This window comes from Myxocyprinus asiaticus, chromosome 17, assembly GCF_019703515.2.
Source record: "Myxocyprinus asiaticus isolate MX2 ecotype Aquarium Trade chromosome 17, UBuf_Myxa_2, whole genome shotgun sequence".
Taxonomy (NCBI): Eukaryota; Metazoa; Chordata; class Actinopteri; order Cypriniformes; family Catostomidae; genus Myxocyprinus; species Myxocyprinus asiaticus.
Window position 1 is genome coordinate 43958850 of NC_059360.1, and position 20848 is coordinate 43979697.

The 20848-nt window shown below is 38.6% G+C and overlaps 1 protein-coding gene across 3 annotated transcripts in view; it reads right to left on the reverse strand.

Annotated features, from left to right (window-relative positions):
* LOC127455490 (neuronal PAS domain-containing protein 3-like) overlaps positions 1–20848 on the reverse strand; it is a 425888-nt gene that overhangs the window by 253413 nt on the left and 151627 nt on the right. For all 3 annotated transcript variants that reach the window (XM_051723438.1, XM_051723437.1, XM_051723439.1), the window contains one exon: positions 17970–18214. In XM_051723438.1, coding sequence (XP_051579398.1) covers positions 17970–18214 — 245 coding nt within the window. The remainder of the gene's footprint in view (positions 1–17969; positions 18215–20848) is intronic.

Below are 20848 nucleotides of genomic sequence, written 5' to 3' on the forward strand. Positions count from 1 at the left end.
TCGAACTCGCCGTGAGACGAGCCGGCGGACTCATCCGGAAGCCCGATCGGGGCAGATGAGCATGCTGGGGAATGGGAGGTCTGCGGGGGGATACCCGGCGGAGGTGGTCACATTAGGTTCCCCAAATCGCCCTCAGTGCTAGCCGCATAGAGAAAATCTGAATGAGTGGTTGCATACCAGCTCCTTTTATACCCGTATGTCCGGGGGAGTGGCATGAAAATACCACTCGCCAATTTTCATTGGCCTTTTATCAAAGATCAGTGGTGTCTCGGGCTCCCAAGAGTGACCCCTAGTGTCACTACATTGACACAACGTCGAGTGAGTGACAGATAGGGAACTGGTTTTTCATTTTTGAAATGCTTTCCAATCACACTGCCATTTCAAACATTCAAAAGTTTCTCATCCACACTGAAACAAATGAAAACTCTTAAATCCCCTTTCTGTGCAAAAATTGGCGTTCAGTGTACGGTATGAAACTCAATTGTCCTCATGTCAGACAGCAATTCCGAGTAAACTTCCTGTCGCTTTTGAAGGAATGCAATGTAAATGTTGTACAAAGTTACATTTATCTTTGACAGTGCTATCAAAGTGAATATCAGACACAACAACACCGCTACAATGCCACCAACTTGATTGTTTTGGGTCGAATGGATCACATGACTGCGTCACATGACAGCATATACAAGCTCCTGAAGTTTGCAGATGACACCACTGTCATCGGCCTAATCCGAGATGACGATGAGTCTGCATACAGAAGGGAGGTTAAACAGCTGGCTGTCTGGTGCAGTCAAAACAACCATGAGCTGAACACCCTCAAAACGGTGGAGATGACTGTGGACTTTAGGAGGAACACCCCAACACTGACCCCCTTCACCATTCTAAACAGCACTGTGGCAGCAGTGGAGTCATTCAGGTTCCTGGGCACTACCATCTCACAGGACCTGAAGTGGGAGACCCACATTCACTCCATTGTGAAAAAGGCCCAGCAGAGATTGTACTTCCTTCGCCAGCTGAGGAAATTCAACCTGCCACAGGCGCTGCTGATACAGTTCTACTCAGCATTCATTGAGTCTGGTTTGGTTCAGCTACGAAATCAGACATCAGAAGACTACAAAGGACAGTTCGGACTGCTGAGAGGATTATTGGTTGCCCCCTGCCCCCCTTCAAGAACTATACACTTCCAGAGTGAGGAAAAAGGCTTGAAAATTCACTCTGGACCCCATTCACCCTGCCCACTACATTTTTGAACTGATGCCTTCTGGCCGACGCTTCAGAGCTCAGAGCACCAGAACCATCAGGCACAGGAACAGTTTTTTCCCCCAGGCTATCCATCTCATGACCAGTTAAATTGCCCCATTGAGCAATAACTATGTGCAATACACAGTTTAGTCTTTCTTATATTTATCCAACCTCTTCTGCCATTTCATTCCTCTGGAAAAAATAAATAAAAAATTTGCACTGTACATAATAGATTTGTATTTACACTGTACATAACAGATTGTATTAGATTTGCACTACCCATGTGTATGTGTGTATGTATGTATGTGTGTGTCTGTACGTATGTGTATAATTATTTTGTATTATTATCTATGTCTTGCTGCTGTTTTTGTATTGTTTTTGTATGGTTGTACACCTGGAAGCTCCTGTCACCAAGACAAATTCCTTGTATGTATAAGCATACTTGGCAATAAAGCTCATTCTGATTCTGATTCTGATTCTGATATACATCATAATTTTCTGATATCTCCATTTCCCCTGTCCACACTACAATGCAAAGACAGCGTTTTCAAATGTATCCACTTGGGAGAGCATTTTCAAAAAGCTCAATTTTCGCTGTCAAAACAGCATATCAGTGTGGATGGAAGGCCACAATGAAGAGAGAAAGATGCATTTTCAAATGAAAATGTATAAGTGTCGACGTGGCCTTAGCAACCGATTAACTAAAAGAGTTACGCAAATCTGGTAAGGGTAAAACACGGCCAAAAAATATTTTGCACAATGCAGCAGACTACTGCGATCTGGCATGCTCTACTGGGACTGTACAGCATTGCTCAACAACAGCATTCTAAGCACCTGAATTAGCTCAATATTGTTCATTTTCATTCATTAATGTTACTGATTGTCAGTCATGGATTTACTGAAAATTTGCATTCCTACATGATACACTTTGCCGGTAAAGCTGTCGCCGTCCTAGCCTTTCGTCTACTTAAAATAAAATTCCGCATTTCAACCGTAATGCCGAGATGAACGTGAAAAACTGGCAGAGCCACTATCAAGCGGTTTATTATAGATCTTAATGAATAATATGGGTGAGCAAAAACTGTTAGTCATGCGTTGAGATAGCAATAGCTTAATGTTTCACGCTTGAATCGGTTGGTTTTTCAGCCAGCACCCTGAATCACTCGACCCCTCCACTCTTGCCCTGCACCCAACCCGCCTTTAAATGGTCGAAATCCATTGGTTTCGATATGAAGCTCTTTGTGACAGCAAGTAAACGGAGTGATTAAGCTGGGCGAGGGCTATTGAGGGGCAGAAAATGGTTTGATTAAATTGGATGTTTTGGGTGAGTCATTTGTGTCCTGTGAGGGGGGAAAGAGACAAACACTGTTGAAGTCAGACACCTCAATGGCCTTCATCTGAAATTTTAACCGCCTTTACACTTCACTGCAACCAAACACCAAACCACAACAGAGCGTGAGAGAATGCACAGATTAGCTGATCACTAGAATGAACTTGGCAGTTAACAGGGAGAAAAAAAAGGATTTAAAAGAGAATATGAATTCAAAATATTTACTCAGTATATGTCCCTGATGGAATTGTGCATTATTTACCAGCGCACGTGTTTTTCAAAACGAAATGTTTGTTTTCATCATTTAATCAAATGTAATAATTTTCTTATGGAACAACTTTTTTTTTGTTTTGTTTTTTCTCTCTTGACGTAACCAAGGCTCCACGTGTAGGTGAAAAAAATAAATAAATACAAAATTAATAAATTAAACAAACTAGGGAGTTTTGGGGGGGCCTGGGTAGCTCAGTGGTAAAAGACGCTGGCTACCACCTCTGGAGTTCGCTAGCTCGAATCCCGGGGCATGCTGAGTGACTCCAGCCAGGTCTCCAAATTGGCTCGGTTGCTAGGAAGGGTAGCATCACAAGGGGTAACCTCCTCGTGGTCGCTATAATGCGGTTCGTTCTCGTTGGGGCGCGTAGTGTGTTGAGCGTGGATGCCACGGTGGATGGCGTGAAGCCTCCACACGCGCTATGCCTCCGTGGCAAAGCGCTCAACAAGCCACATGATAAGATGTGCGGGTTGAAGGCCTCAGACGTGGAGGCAACTGGTATTCGTCCTCCGCCACACGGACTGAGGCGAATCACTACGTGACCACGAGGACTGAAAAGCACATTGGGAATTGGGCATTCCAAACTGGGAGAAAAAGGGGAAAAAATAAAAAAACAAAACAAAAAAACTAGGGAGTTTTGATTGGATGTGCCGCATTTGAAGTCATTGTAAAATGACTTTAAAACATGTTAATGAACATTCTATGGCCACATCCACACTAATCCGTTGTATTTGAAAACACTGTTTTCAGTTTCCAGCCATCACCATTTTCCAAAGTATGTGGTAATGGAGAGCGTTTTAGAAACATTTAGTTTTCTGTTGTTTTCAAATGAAATTATGCTACATTCATGTCATGTCGAAATTACCGTAGTTATGAGATTCCAACTTGTACCGTTCATGTCTTCATAGAACTCGTAATTACAAGTTGTAAATTCTCAAACTCTTGACCGTCGTGACGTCATGTAAAAAGCTCAACAGCTAAAGGTAGTTTACATATATTTCTGTTTGATATCATATTATAGCCACTGTTACCTTAAACATTTTGCAAGAATATAAAAAGGTGAATTAATTAATTAATATGCTGATTAAATATTTTGCTGTAAACAACTATAAAGCCAGACAAGGATCAATTTTGGTGTTACAAGTGTTGCCTTAGAAGCAGACTATGTCGGAGGTCCGAGGACATAAACAGCTCTGAGCAGTATTACATTTTTTTTTTATTTAACAGACACCCATTACAGGTAAGAAGAACTTAAAGATAATGTATTTAAAGTTATTTTGCATTGCACATACTGTAGGAGAAATCGGTCTTGTTGAATCACGGTGACATTTTAAAAGCAGAATATAAAGGAATTATTTTTTATGCTTTGATTCAGGTCTATAAAGCTCTGTGACAACTTGGTTTAATTATAAAATATATTACGGCTGCCTTAGTCGAGCCAATTAAATTTGATTGGATACTTTCTTTATTCAACAAGCTCTTTTCATGTCATTTTAATTTACTGTCAAAGCAGCCTGAATATTGGAAACTAAATTATTTACTACAGCCCATAAGCCAATAATGTTCCATTTGTCTCGTACTGAGAGAGACTAGACTAACAAGATTATTAAGGACATTACTTGTAATAGTAAATGCCCTTCACTTTATTTAAGACTCATGCTGTGCATTCAGATATTCCACTTCAAAAGAGCAGCACTATTCTCAAAAGAGTCTGTCAATGGCCGTGCCCATTCGAGGTAACCGAGACACTCAGGTACGGCAAACACTCCCTCAAAAGATGCTAGATTAAATGATATGGCAACAAAACAGAATAGATTCGAACTTAATTAAGCCTTTTTGTGAGAAAGTCAAAAATGTGTGATTATGCCTTCGAATAAACAGCACCATTTATTCAAGCATAATTTGTACATTTTAAAGTAGCATTTAAGTTATTCTTCCTGTGGGTGGGGACAGCTACTGTACCAAGATATTGTGTCACGGTATAAGCACTGCAAAAAAATCTCTCCCTAAAAAAATTCAATATCTTTAAATATTTAAAAAAAAAGAAAACAAAATACATTTACTTCACAAGCAAAATTGCCTACGATAATAAGCCTTTTTCAGAAAGCCTTTTTTGTTTTTGTTTTTCCCCATTGGCCAATTTGTTTTGTTTGTTTGTTTTAAGCAAAAACATCACAAAATGATATTAGATTTATGCTTAAACAAGAAATATAAAAATTTGCAAAGAAAAAATACAAAAATGAATTATACATGATATTTATACATTATATGATATCAATATATAATAAAATATATATTATATAGACATTTTATCTGGAACCATTTGATTTTATTATTATTATTATTATTATTATTATTATTATTATTTAAATTTTAAGCAAAAATCTCACTAAATTGTGCTAGAACAAGAATTTATTTATTTTTTCCAAGAAAATAAGAATAAATACAAAATAAAATGTATCATATATTTATATTTAATATTATATATAATATATATATATATATATATATATATATATATATATATATATATATATATATATATATATATATATAAGGTTGGCATCAGTGCAAAAACAATAGTCCAAAAAAGAAATAAGACAAACATTTAAACAACTGAAAAATGGAAAGGCTTTACCCTATGTTTGGAAAGATCTGAAAAGAGGAACAAGTGCTGTACCATCAGACTGGAAAGACTGATGTCTTATCAAGATTCCAAAGAAAGGTGACCTGAGTAACTGCGCAAATTACAGAGGGAAAACACTTTTGTCAATTCTAGGCAAAGTATTCAACAGAGTCTTCTTAAGCAGAATAAAGGAACAAGTTGATAGTCAGCTACAAGTCCAGCATGCTGGCTTCCACAAGGATAGATCCTGCATAGACCTGACTGCAACATTGCGAAACATTATTGAGCAGTCAATGGAATGGCACTCTCCCCTCTACATAAACTTCATCAACTATGAGAAGGCATTTGGCAACGTGGATAGAGAGACCCTTTGGAAACTCCTCTGCCACTGTAGGGTGCCAGATAAACTCGTGAGAATCCTTAGGAACTCATAGAGGAAATGACCTGCAAGATATTCCATGGAGGACAACTCGCCTAACCCTAACCCTGGCATCCACAGAGGAAAAACCAAGTTCCTGAAAGTTAATACAACTAGCACAGCCTCAGTCACTCTGGCAGGTGATGCATTGGAAGAGGTGGAGGCATTCACCTATCTGGAAACTGTCATCGACAAGCAGTGTGGTACAGACGATGATGTCAATGCTAGAATTGGCAAAGCAAGGGCTACTTGCATCCAACTAAATAAGAAACAGAACTCCAAGGTTTTAACACAACAAACCAAGGTCAGACTTTACAACACCAATGTGAAGTAGGTCCTGCTGTATGGAGCAGAGATCTGGAGGACAACAGTGACCGCAACCAACAAAGTCCAAACTTTTATCAACACATGTCTAAGAAGAATCCTCCACATCTGCTGGCCAAACACCATCAGCAACAACAACCTATGGCAGAAGACATCCCAGCTCACATCCCAAGTTGAAATCGTGAAGAGACGCTGGGGCTGGATCGGTCACACTCTCCACAAGCCTGCATCAAACATCATCAAACAAGCCCTTACCTGGAACCCTCAAGGGAAAAGAAAAAGAGGAAGACCAAGAAACACCTGGCACTGAGATCTTGAAAGAAAAGCACAAGAAAGAGACTTCTGGAGAGTCCTGGTTGGCGGCCTACACCCCAGGAGGGGTGGTAGGCATTAGTAAGTAAGTAGGTGCAAAAACGGCTGCTACACATTACATAGCACTTGAGTTTAAAACAAAAGACTCAAAACAGTAATGCATTATAAATATGACTAGATCAACCACATTCTGAGAAATTTTTTAAATATGATATTCAAACATCTGCGACCACACATCAGTTGAATTCTATACAATGTTGCTTTGCATATAAACATATAGCAGAATTCCTACAAGTTGATACAGTACTACTTCATACATAATACCTAAAGAAAAGGCAGAAAGGCAGAAAGCTGCTTGCTGGTGCTCCGTAAAGTAATGGCAAGGTAATTTGTAATACTTTGTGAAGATATTAGCCACAGCTGACTACAGCTTTTTATCACAGCACAGGAAACGAGACTCTCCATATTCATTCCAAATGTCTCTTGGATTCATTTCTCCATTACTGGCCTATTTGCAGAAGGACTAATTACTAGCAGGCACAGCACGGCCAATGAGAGTTTAAGCACTTAGCCCATTCGTCAACACAAAACACCTTTATTTTTCTTTCGAAAATACAATTACCATATTCTTTTTTCTGCCAGTGTTGTTACTAAAAAAAATACAGCCCTTTCCGAAGGTAAACACACACAAAGACCTGCTACCCAAGAATACGAGTGTATACAAATACACAGCAAACGTGCTCCCGAACGAAGCTATTGGGAGACTGAAGGCACCCTGGAGGGCTGTCTCACGCGGGCGCTGCCAACACTGGCTTTGCTGTCTCCATTCAGAAGAGAAATAGACCATTAAGGAGCACAGTTACGCTCAAATATATGGCAGACTCGAATTAAGTCCCGATCCAAACAGCTAGCTGGATTTGCACCTTACTTAGAAAATCTCATACAAGGCGAATGTGATTTAGTAAGGGAAATAACAGCTTTATTCTACCAATTAAGTGCATTTCTGTGCCTGCATTTGATTTAATGTTAATCAATTCACAAGAAGACAAAGTACGTACAGTTTTGGCCGTTATTAAAACACATTGTTTGACAACAACGCCCCCTCAAGCTGTCTGTGCCCCCTGAACGAAAAGAAAAAATAAAGGTGTACGAGTAATAGTTTCCATGGCAATTATGACTTTCTTTGGTGCACATTCAAAAATAAAGAAAATAACATAAACATGCCCATAGCCACAATGCAGCCAAAAGCAATTTCCTCTGCTAAATTTAGTTATGCAAAGGCCTATGGGCATCATCAGCATTTAGTAATTAGTTTTATAATTACTGCTGTTTTGCTCACTGTCATTCAGTTTTTCTTACACCACCACTGGGGACTGGAACATCTCAAACTCACAGCTGGGCAAATTACCATTAATTTATAGAGTGAGCGATATAAGGGAGGGCGGATTTTTACCTGTGATGCACCGCTCCGAATAGCACAACACCTTTGAGCCTGCCATTTTCCACCAAACAAGTCCAGAATGTTTTTTTTTTTTCAGTGTTGTGAGGGTCTATTGTGATGCAAACAGCATTAATTCCCTCATTAGCATAAACAATGAGAGTGGCGCGCTGGTCACCCGGGTAGAGCACTTTAATCAATGCCCTCCTTTCTCCCAACCTGCACCACAAAAGACCCCCTTCACATAAGGATGCTAAAGTGACTGCTCGATCACTTTGGCGAGCCGTTTAGGGCTTTTAATGAGATCACACCGTTGACTGTATGATGGGTTGATAAACCGATAAACAGTTCTTTTAAACAGGTCTAAATGACCCTCATTGTTTTTGTGTCAGATAAAAACTCTGATTGTTAAAATAGTTATATATTTAAACAGATATATCACCCTTGAAGTAATATATCATCCAAAAATGAAAATTATGTCTTTATTTACTCGCCCACAACCCAAACCCGTACGCTGTTATTTTTAAGTGGAACACAAACTTTTTTTAAGGATTGCTCCGCATCTCTCACCATACAATGATCATTCATAGAGACCGAGACCAAAAAGGAATACAAAAATTTACGTTTTCATTCCACCAAAACAAATAACTGTATCCCTGCAATTCCCATGCAGGTCTACACTGGTTTATGCTGGTTAGTGCTGGTTTGGTGCTGATCTAGCTGGTTGACTAGCATAGCCATGCTTTTCACCAGCTAAACTTTGCTAGTGAAGCTTGTTGACCAGCATGGTCTTTCTGATGAAGCTGGTCAAGCTAGTTTAAAAGCCTGGTGGGGACACCAGCATACCAGCATTCCATGCTGGGAAACCAGCACCCAAAACACAGCATAAGCTGGTGACCAGCAATTCTGGTCTTTTCAGCAGGGATATGTTCCAACAACCCGGTCTCATGACATGTTTTTAATAGTAGTACGAGATGGCAAAATCGTAAGAAATCACACGAGTGGCCCTTACAAAAATTACGACTTTTACTACCATGAAGATAAATAAAGAAACCAACGAACACTGTTACTACAATTTTCCCTAAGTTTAACCCCAAACCTTAACCTGACCATAAAGTCTGACCACTTACCCAAACCACCAAAAGCACTGTTGTGTACCACGAAAGAAAGAGAAACATCAGGGTTTTGAACAAGCATTTTTACGATTTTCCTTAAGTTTTACCCTAAAACTAACCTTAATTAAACAGGAAAATAACTTTTGTGTACCACGAAAGAATGAAAACTTGGGTTTTAAAGTGAGACGAGGGAAGTGTGTTACAGGTTATAGACATACAGTACATCAATCATTTGTATTGCATGAATAAATATGGAATGAGTAACCAAATTTGTTTACTGACACTTCCTTTCTTAAAATAAAGTGCTGGACAGGAGGCTAGCTAAAAGTTGATGCCTTTATTGTATCGATTCAAAATTCTGTTTGTTGATTCGTTGGTCTCTATGGGAAAAAAGTTGTATGCCAAGCCAAGTTGCACGCCATCTTTTCACCATCTTGTACGAATTATAACTAGTTGTCTGAGACTATGTTGGTTTGGAACAACATTTTTGGGTGAACTATTCCTTTAAATAGCTTTAATATTTTTAGCTACCTTTTGTTAGTAGCTTGTAGCATAGGTAACTTGTTTAAAAGGGAAGCTTGACTGAAGTTTAGCTCATTTTTTTAAATGATGAGTAGCTTGAAGCAGCTTAAAAGTAGCTTCCTTAACACTAGGAAACTGGTAAACCAGTATGAAACAATGCAGAGCTGATGCATGTAGCTAAATGTCAGGCGTGAAGAGAACGAGGCGTCAAAGATGTAACAAGAGGGAGGGGGGCGTTCATTTCAAGGTCTCTCAGGAGTTTATTGATGAAATTATGCTAATTCGGACAAGTACATGGACATTTGGCTGCTGCTCTGGAAATGTGTCGTTATGAAAAAAAAAAAAACTTTTTATAACTGACAAAACTTCAGTAGAAGCCATTGTTTGTTTAAACGCTTATGTTTGTTAGGCACCGAAGGACAATATCTCAAAAGACGAACCAAAACTGTAACAAAGAAAGTAGATGATTATGAAATCTACTTCGTTTCCTCCAATGAACAAGTCGCTTGAAAAGCAGGAGGTTTCGTTTTATTCGGATGAGTGACACATCTATGCAATGAGGCAGTCACCAGAGATCAAACGCTGATAACCAGTGAACACGTGGCGGCTTCCAGCACTGCCTCTAATAAAGACAGCGAGCCGCTGCATCTCAGGTATTAATCACAGACAACAAAGCGCAATGTGTTTCTGTCAGTGCGTTCCATGCGCAGCTACTGACTGCTGAATAGATTATAACCCTATTGATGAGGAAATATCCAATACAAACAGGATGTTTATAGTAGAACACCACAACAAGGATTCCACGACAAAATAAACTCAAAATTTTTGCTCTTTCAGAGCTCAGGAGACTTGAAGGTTTAGCTTACCCAAAAATGAAAATTGTGTCATCATTGATGAATGTAAGCCGCACGCACCATTCACATTCATCGCATCTTTTACAATACAATAAAAGTGAATGGTGACTCACGCTAACATTCTCCCTAACATCTTTGGAGCAACATGAAGGTAAATGATTAATTGGGTTAATTATCCCTTTAATGTTGTTCTCCTTTATGTTGTATTTAAGGATCAACTTCATCTCTGATGTTTCTCCTAAAATTCCTTAGGAGAAATACAAACAGACAAAAATTTGACAATTTTTTACATTCAGTAAGATTTTATATATACTATATATAATTAATGTGGATAGCATAGCTCAAATAATTGGGTCTTGGAAGGACTTGATGGATTTGACACGTTATTTTTGACTGCAGACTTTGGTATCTTAGCAAATCTGAGCACAGTTTGAGACACCGTTAAGATCTCTTGAGATCTGAGACATGTTTGTGAGATTACTGGAGTCTTTTTCTATGGAGAAACAAAAAATAATCTAAAATCTAAGAGGCAGAAGACTTAAGAAAAACTCTCAATTTACTCTATATTTAATCTCATTGCTGTGTAGGAGAATCAACTGAGACATTAAAGAGACCGTATGTATGATTTTGAGATTTCAGCTGAAACTCAAGTAGACAAATGGAATACTACTGGGGTCTTTTTCTCAGGAGAAAAATCTGAGGAGCAGGAGACTCTCTAAATATCCATTTGCTCTCCATTTAATCTCATTGCTCATTACAGAGATCTTATTTGTGATTTTGAGATTTCTTCTGAAACTCTAGAGGAGACAAATGGGAGATACCGCTCCCTTTCTCTCAGGAGAAAAATCTGAGAAGCAGGTTTGCTCTTCATTTGCTCTTCATATAATCACATTTCTTTCTAGGAGAAGCAATTGAGATATTACAGAGATCTCATTTGTAATTCTGTTTTCCTATGGGTCCTGGATTTAGCATGTAAAAATAATTCTAGTCTTCTCTCAATTAAGTCTCTTCCATTACCATCAGTCTCCAAGCAGCAGTTGGCGCAAGATTGTACGCCTTGGGTTATTAAAACGTAGGGATTTTGTTTTTTTGTTTTTTTACATTTGAAAGGAAAATATCAAAACCTGCTATTTTGTAAATATTTATGCCCATTTGGAGTCACTTTCCGGTGATCATAAAAGGACAATGAGCATATGTGTCCTCGACTCAGCGGCTAACTACAGGCATAAAACGTGTCAATTGTAGAGGCAGCATCGTTGAGTTTTCAGGGTGTGTGGTTGGTGAAGTGTGGCATTTTGGCGACTGCTCGCTGCTCTGCATGCATGAATAATGAATGCACAGGTGGTGGAGGGGGGTCAGGGGCCCGCGCCAGCCTCCAAACAACAGAAAGGTCATGCTTGTTTGTGCAGTGTCCTTCAACAGATGTGAAACGCTTCTGACAGAGACTAGCAAATTTCGGTTAGAACGCTCCAAAAAAATTAGTTGATGGGTCAATTACGGTAAAGGTCAACAGGCACGAAGGAGAGAGGCGGCTCGTGTGCCTCGCGACTTATGATAATAAATCAACACTTGAGATGTGGAGGTCAAATTCTTTCAGTTGTAACGCCAGTATTAAAGCAAGCATTTAGTACACGTATCAGCCTGTATTCTATGCTTTGTCACCCTAGCTTTGCATTCCACAAAAGGCGGCTTTGTTTTTAATGGTGTTTGACAAATCTAGAAGCCATCGTGATCACACAAATGCCAGCTTCAAATTGTTCTTTATTCGCATAGACATGAAAAAGAGTAGGAAGATTTTTGTCTAAGCAAAAAATCACTCCCGAAGCACAGGAGATTTGCCAAAGACACTGCTCGGAGATTTCCCAAAAGGTTACAATCATCTGTTATTATGTAGAAATGCCTTACAAGAAGTCAACTTCATTTTCTTCTTTTCACTGCAAATACTGTATAATAACAGAGTACCGTTGGCCTCGGCTCTCTATGTAAAGTCGTAAGAAAATTGCCTGGAAGTCTGGCCTGACAAATGAACTGGGTACTTCCATGCAGAGGAAACAATATCATTTTCCTCCAAGCTCACCTTGACTCGTGCGCAAACAATCCAGAGGAGAAATGGGCCTTGCCCTCGGAGCAGCAGGCCTGATGCAATAAGTCACCATATGCTTGTATTAGCCTGCTCTGCATTACAGGAACTGCAGCGCCTCCCAGTCAGCTGTACGCCAATCAAAACACATGGATCTCTTTTATTTATAAAAAAGAAAATAATAAATAAATAAATAAATAAAAACGAAGAGGAGAGCTGTACCGCTATAGGTCAGGCACACCTCCTCTCTCTCCGATCGGAAAATAAACAGAGATTCATGAGCTCGGAGGATTCAGGAGCAGGGCTGAGTATCCATTAGCTTCAGTGATGCAGAGCAGCAAAACGGGAATCGATAACATGTTCTGTTCGAAATGTAGTGCAAATAAAATGGGCCGTGCCACTGATTCAATTCAAATGGTGGCTGTCAATGAGATGGAAGGATGCAAAGAGCCTTGCGTTGTCCTAGAAGGTTTAAAATCACCTTGCTGAGCGTTCATTAATACACAGGGAAGCACTGCACTTTATTTATTTCCAGCGCTTACATCATTTCCTACACTGAATGTCAAGCACGTTGGTCTTGGACTTGTAAAAGGCAACAGTGCTGTGGACCGGCTACGACGAATTATTCAGCATATACATTTTCTCATTAAAATGCATGCAGCTCTTCAAAGCGAGACAACAATGATACCATCTGTTGTGTGTTGGCCGGAATGCATGGAACAAAGCCTCTGAAAACTGCAACAATTTACTCTCGCCTTTAACAATGTTCACGGTATTAAATTCCAAATTTACAGTAAATAATTCATTGTTAAGTACAAAGTAGTGATTCATTTTGTAATTTAAAACATAAACTTCTAAAATATGTTAATGAAGGTAATATTAAATTAAAAACATTTACCTGTAATTCTAAACCAATCCAACCAAAGGAACGGTCATGCAAGAAAAAATGGCTTTTATGCAAACTGTAAACATCTGAAAAAATACTTTGCCTTTCTGGTTGAAACTCTTAAACATCATAAACATGCTACTATTATAGCTAAAGTTGCAAACAATATTTTAAATACAGTCTGTGATAACATTTCACATTTAAACCTAGAAATGAAACAGAAAGGTTTAGTATTTTGAAAAATGTAATAAATGGAAAAGTTCTAGTGTAAAATTAATAAGAACTATTCCAGATTCTGCACTATTTTAAGGTAACTAGTCAAATATAAGCAAATTTGTGTATTTTGTGTTTTAAATCCTTGGTACAAAAGGTCAAATTTTCTTGCTTCCATTGATGTGCACAAGATGGTATTTTTCCAATTCAACTTTTATACTCAACTGTTATGTTGATAATGTACTATTTAAATGAAGGACATTTGTATTAAAATAGACAAACATAAAATAACCAACATAGAAGCATTTCAACATAGAAGCATTTCACTGGTCTCAGACATTTTGACCCCATTGTCGCCTGTTTTGCAACCAATAAATGGTGAATCAAGAAATGTGCCAACAAATACATAAAACAACACAGCAAATGAATAAAAGAGCATCATCTCTTTTAAATATTACATTTAAACATGTCCATCAACTATAAGAAGAAAAGCAAATATTAAGCGCATCTTTTTTTATTTTTATTGATCCTGACCACATCCTTTATCACCGACCAATCAGCATTAGTTGATTAACCAGCCCCATTACTCCCCTAATCGTTACAGTCCAAATAAGAATCCATAGTTACTGTTAAATCTATTGGCTGCTTCAGTGTAGTGACATTCGTAACTAATTAGAGTTCTGTAGGGCATGACACATAGTCTTGTTTATTTATAACCAACAGCTATTTTTTTTCTCTGGAGTTGGTAGTGCAGCAAACTCCAGCCTGGCGGGAATATTTAATGTACATACACTGTTTCTTTCACTACTTCCTGTCCTTGCTGCTGTCTTATTAGAAATATCTGTTGATACTGTATTTGCATTAGTAATAGAAAAATTAAAGGAAATTTATAGATTACTTTCAACTATAAACAAGTCTATGTGCCGCATGCATGGAAAGCTGTCAATCACCACAAACAATACAAATAATCCGTTTGTATAAATGAACAGCTGTATAAACAAACATTTACAATAAATATGCTTATAGTGGAACCCTAAGAGGCAGTTTACACTGAATGCATTTTTGTGTCCATCTACATAATCAACAGAATGCCACACATGCGATACAATAGTCGCTTTTACACAAACAGCCTTTTCCAGAAAATTAACTGCAATTTACAGTTTAGAGGTCATGTGTAAACACGACCCGTTCGAAAATACTGTTAAATTTCACTCTGGCTATTTCCCTGTATGAGAACTTGTAACAAGTTAAGACCAGTTTTGATGCTATGTGTGAATTATGTATGAGTCGTAAGATGAATGGTTTGAACACGTCTGAAGTCAGGATGCGCTGACGTAAGACAGTGATGATTCAGTTACTCTGGAGTCAAAACATTTCAAAAAATTGGACAGATAGTGAAATTATTCCATTTAGTCGGAGGATTTAAAAAATATTTGATATTTTAGAGCCGACTATAGAGGAAATCTCGTAGTGTATGATGCTCCAGGACTCAAATCTAAAGTTATATGGTGAGCAGCCAATGGAAATCAACCATGCGTGGCCACAACACTGGACCACAAAGAAATGGAGATGGCAAACAAGTGCTTAAAGTGGAGAAAATATTTAACAGCACTCACATCTAACTCACCTTGCAGTCTCTGTCTTTCCACCCAAGACCACACCCAAATGCGCTCGGCCTGTTCTTTTGAGACTCAGAACAGAGAAGCAGCAACATCAACGGCAGTGTTCCCATGCATCTGTGTTTGTTTACATTTGTCACGTGTCTCCAAGAAGGGGGGCGTCTGTTTTTACATTGGTCTTTACAGCCGAAGTGATCCTCAGTTTGCCCAGTTTTTGTCTGTAGACATTTGTCGACTAATACACTAACTATATCTCAGAGTTTAATGGCATTTTGGTAAGGATGTGTGAATGGTAGCAAAACGGAAAAAAGACAGAAATCTTTGCATGTGTGATCAGCAGATTTGGCACATTTACCAGTAAAAGTAATCCAACAATTTTTCTGATATTTAACAGTTTGCATTTGAGAAAGTGGCTGTGGACATTAAAGTCAACGTGAAATGCCATTTGAAACCTATTTTACTTCTGTGATCAATAGCCCCTTTCACACATGCAACCTGGTAAATTGCAGTAAAATTGTTGGATTACGATTAAAGGCGGTTGTGATAAGGAGGAGGGTAAAGACTGGCCAGAGGGCCAGTTCGAGAGAGAGAGACACGCGCGGCCACGTTGCATGTGTGTCTGTGTTTGTTTATGTTTGTTTTATGTTGAGTTTTGCATTAAAACTTTGTTTACTGTTCAGCTGGTTCCTGCCTCCTCCTTGCCCGTCCTTTAACTGTTACAGCGGTTATACAATGGACACTATGAGCAGCGAACTTTGCTTGCGATTTTGCCACCTCTCCTCCATACAGGTGTTTTCCATTCACATGAGAGGCGCTGCGAAATGTGCCAGTAGAAGTGCAATAATGCCTCCTAGAGTTTCAGCTCAGATACTGCGCCTCTGAGGCGATTACTGTAAATACTGTATTACGTGTTTTCTTGTAAGTGATTGCACATAAATAAAATGCCACTTATTTCATCATAAAATGTGTTATAACTATAAATATTGTAACAAGCTATTTTCTAATATTAATGTAAAATCATAATGTCACACCGACTCGTCTACTCACAGCTTCCCAAAAGCTATGTCTCCATAAACGTGCAAAGAAATGTTATATAGCTCAGGAAATTCAGCAACAGTGAGTTTATTTTTCTCCGTGTTGTTTTTGACTACATATAAGCTAAATGACCTTTGAGTGATTGTGAATAAATTAGCTCTGATTGGTCAATGACAAGCGGCAGCCGCAGAGATATAAAGTATTTTTAACTTACATGGTGTGCGCCGCATGCAGTCGTGCACAACAAAGCGGCAGGATTCTCGTGAACGAGCTTGGAAAGCGGCACCGCTTCGACTGCCGCCTCTCTCTCATTGAAAATGAAAAGGGAATGTGCGGTGGCCGAGTACTGTGTAAAACAGCCTTAATGGTAAATTATCCACATCTGCTATTCACGCACGCAATGATTTCCGTCTTTTTTCCGTTTGGCTACCATTCACACATCAGTGCCAAAATGCCATTAATCTCTAAGTAGTAGTTAGTTATTTTATTAGATGACAAATGTCTTCATCTGCTCAGATGAAGAGAAACGCTTTTAGGCTGGATTACACTACACAACTTCTAAAATCTGAACAGGATCTAAAAATACTTCGTATCACTCACTTACCAACTATGCAAATGGCTATAGACAAGAACTGGACATCACACAATAAATGACTGAGGATCACTCTGGCTGTCAAGTCGATCCGATCTCAAACTCACCTGGAAACACCACTGTTCTACAAGATGCATGACAGATGTAAACAAACATGGATGTACGGGAGCGCTGCCGTTAATGTTGCTGATTCTCGGTTCCGAGTCTCAAAAGAACAGGCCGAGTGCATATGGGTACAGTGTTGGGTGGAAAGACAGAGACTGCAATGTTAGTTGGATGTGAGTGGCGCTAAATATTTTCTCCACTTTGAGGGTTTGTTTGCCATCTCCATTTCTTTGTGGTCCAGTTTTGTGGCCACGCACAGTAGATTTCCATTGGCTGCTCACCATATGACTTCAGATTTGAGTCTTGGAGCATCATACACAACGAGATTTCCTGTATAGTCAGCTCTAAAATATCAAATATTATTTATATCCTCTGACTGAATGGAATAATTTCACTTTGTTTCATCTCCGTTTTACGTCAGCGCGTCCTGACCTCATACATGCTCAAATCGTTAATTTTACGACTCTGTTCACACATAGGACTTTACAGGTAATGTTACAACTTTTAATTGTATTCAGGGAAATAGCCAGTGCTAAATTTATAGGTATTTTTGGACGGGTCGTGTTCACACATGAAAATTGCACTACATTTTCTGGAAAAGGCTGTATGTTTGAAAGCGACTAATGTAACAGAATATTCAAGAAAAAAAAATTGGGGGCATAACTTGACTTTATCCATTAGAAATTGACTGGATTGTAAAAAGTTGGTTATACAAGTGGTTGGAGGGGAGGGGTTGAAATGTAAGAGCGATTTTTGACTTCATATGAAAAGGAAAGTTATGATAACAAGTGATGCTTTTAAAAAAGATTACAAATACAAACATCTGATAATGTGTACAATAACACCAGGAAAGTAAACAGGGTCTATTACATATTGATTTATATGGACTTTTAGTTGAAAATAACCAGAAATATTGCATTACTAAAATAGAAAAGAAAAAAAGAGAAAGGAAAAAACCCTAACATGATTTCTGGATGGAAGAACATCTCTTACCTTTGACTGAGGTGTTGGGTGGCGGTCCTTCGATGCGCAGGTTCCACGGCGGGTCTCCCTGGTTGGCGAAGTCCCTCATCTTCAGGTAGCTGATGGTGAGGCGGATGATAGAGGCCTTATCCAGCTGGCTGGTGATAGCGCCGGGGAGGGGAAGCATCTTTGCCAGCTCGTAGAACTCGAAATTTTCCTTCCCCCGGCGCGAGCGAGCGGCATCACGTGACTTCTCCTTCCTCAGAGCCTGCAACCTGGCACAAACGCGAGAACGTCAGTAACATAAACAGCTACTGCAAGTCAAAGCTAGACAAACTTTGTGTTCCTGTTAGAAAACTTCTTAAGACCGACAAAATTTCAAGAAAATCCTTCATGCTTGTTAAAATGCTTAATTTTGTGAGGCGCCATGGGACGACGTCCCAGCAGGCAAAGCAAAACTATGGGAACAAAGAAAATAGATGATTATGAAATAATCTCTTCATCTATGAAGCTGTTGGACAAGAACTTGAATTATACACTGTAAATCTACTTTTAAATGAGAAAACACTTACAGAAAAGTACCATGGTTTCAGATAGTAATATCATAGTATATGGTACACATATACCATGATACAGAATGATTACCATATGTTATGTTTCATAATTTTCATATACTATGGTATTACATGGTTTTGCAGAGTACTTCAAGGTACCATGGTTTCACAATTTAGAATTAATCCAATCAGAATTTAGATTTGAACTAAATGTTTTATAAAATTATATAGTTATACAGGTATTATATTTAGAACTAGATAGATAAAATGATGGATGGATGGATGGATGTTAAAGTTATCTAGAAAAAAAATAATATATATATTACTGTTATTAAGTTATAAACTTACACTATTTTGAAACTTTTACAACTCAAGTGGGACATAATGTGACCCAATTTTTGCACTTATGCCAGACTTTTCATTCATTTGTGATGAAAATTCGTATCTTTTGGTTTGCGTCCTTCAAGATCCAAATAAAAAAATTAAACGAGACATTTGTATATACCATTAATATATATATAAAATTACTCGTATTATGATATCGTAAGATTTTGTGTATATCATATTCCACCCCTAAATGGTACTGTTGACAGATCCAATACTATAAACTTGTATTAATAATACATAAATAAAACTTGATACATCCCTATTGGAAATCTTGATGTAAATTTGTAGCTGTACGTTCCAAAATGCCTTAGTGTTTTCAACACAATGTTTCCCAGCCAGACAAAAGGCCCGGGAAAGACACTGTGTAACTGAACTTAATAGCTGTGCTGGGGTCTTTATTATTGACTGTATATAGTATCAAGTGCACACCTCTGTGCCAATCACACACAGGCCGGGCAGCCGCAGTGTTGTGGCGCTGGGCCGCAGCAGGCTAAAGTTGCAGTCGCACCGACTTTGTTGTGCTCCAGAGGGAGACCTCAGCTCAATTGATTTAGTCATTGGAATCTCCAAGCGGGTCAGAATCAGAATCAGAATGAGCTTTATTGCCAAGTATACTTAAACATACAAGGAATTTGTCTTGGTGACAGGAGCTTCCAGTACACAACAATAAAAAAACAGCAATAAGACTTTTAAAATAATTAAAATTGAATAAAAAATAGATAAATATTGAAAAGAAAAAAGTATATATAGAATACACAATAGACAATATATATATATATATATATATATATATATATATATATACACACACTTTTACATATATGTATATATATATATATATATATATATACAGGTGCATCTCAATAAATTAGAATGTCGTGGAAAAGTTCATTTATTTCAGTAATTCAACTCAAATTGTGAAACTAGTGTATTAAATAAATTCAGTGCACACAGACTGAAGTAGTTTAAGTCTTTGGTTCTTTTAATTGTGATGATTTTGGCTCACATTTAACAAAAACCCACCAATTCACTATCTCAAAAAATTAGAATACATCATAAGACCAATAAAAAAAAACATTTTTAGTGAATTGTTGGCCTTCTGGAAAGTATGTTCATCTACTGTATATGTACTCAATACTTGGTAGGTGCTCCTATTGCTTTAATTACTGCCTCAATTCGGCATGGCATGGATGTGATCAGTTTGTGGCACTGCTGAGGTGGTATGGAAGCCCAGGTTTCTTTGACAGTGGCCTTCAGCTCATCTGCATTTTTTGGTCTCTTGTTTCTCATTTTCCTCTTGACAATACCCCATAGATTCTCTATGGGGTTCAGGTCTGGTGAGTTTGCTGGCCAGTCAAGCACACCAACACCATGGTCATTTAACCAACTTTTGGTGCTTTTGGCAGTGTGGGCAAGTGCCAAATCCTGCTGGAAAATGAAATCAGCATCTTTCAAAAGCTGGTCAGCAGAAGGAAGCATGAAGTGCTCCAAAATTTCTTGGTAAATGGGTGCAGTGACTTTGGTTTTCAAAAAACACAATGGACCAACACCAGCAGATGACATTGCACCCCAAATCATCACAGACTGTGGAAACTTAACACTGGACTTCAAGCAACTTGGGCTATGAGCTTCTCCACCCTTCCTCCAGACTCTAGGACCTTGGTTTCCAAATGAAATACAAAACTTGCTCTCATCTGAAAAGAGGACTTTGGAACACTGGGCAACAGTCCAGTTCTTCTTCTCCTTAGCCCAGGTAAGACGCCTCTGACGTTGTCTGTGGTTCAGGAGTGGCTTAACAAGAGGAATACGACAACTGTAGCCAAATTCCTTGACATGTCTGTGTGTGGTGGCTCTTGATGCCTTGACCCCAGCCTCAGTCCATTCCTTGTGAACCTTGTGAAGTTCACACAAATTCTTGAATCGATTTTGCTTGACAATCATAAGGCTGCGGTTCTCTTGGTTGGTTGT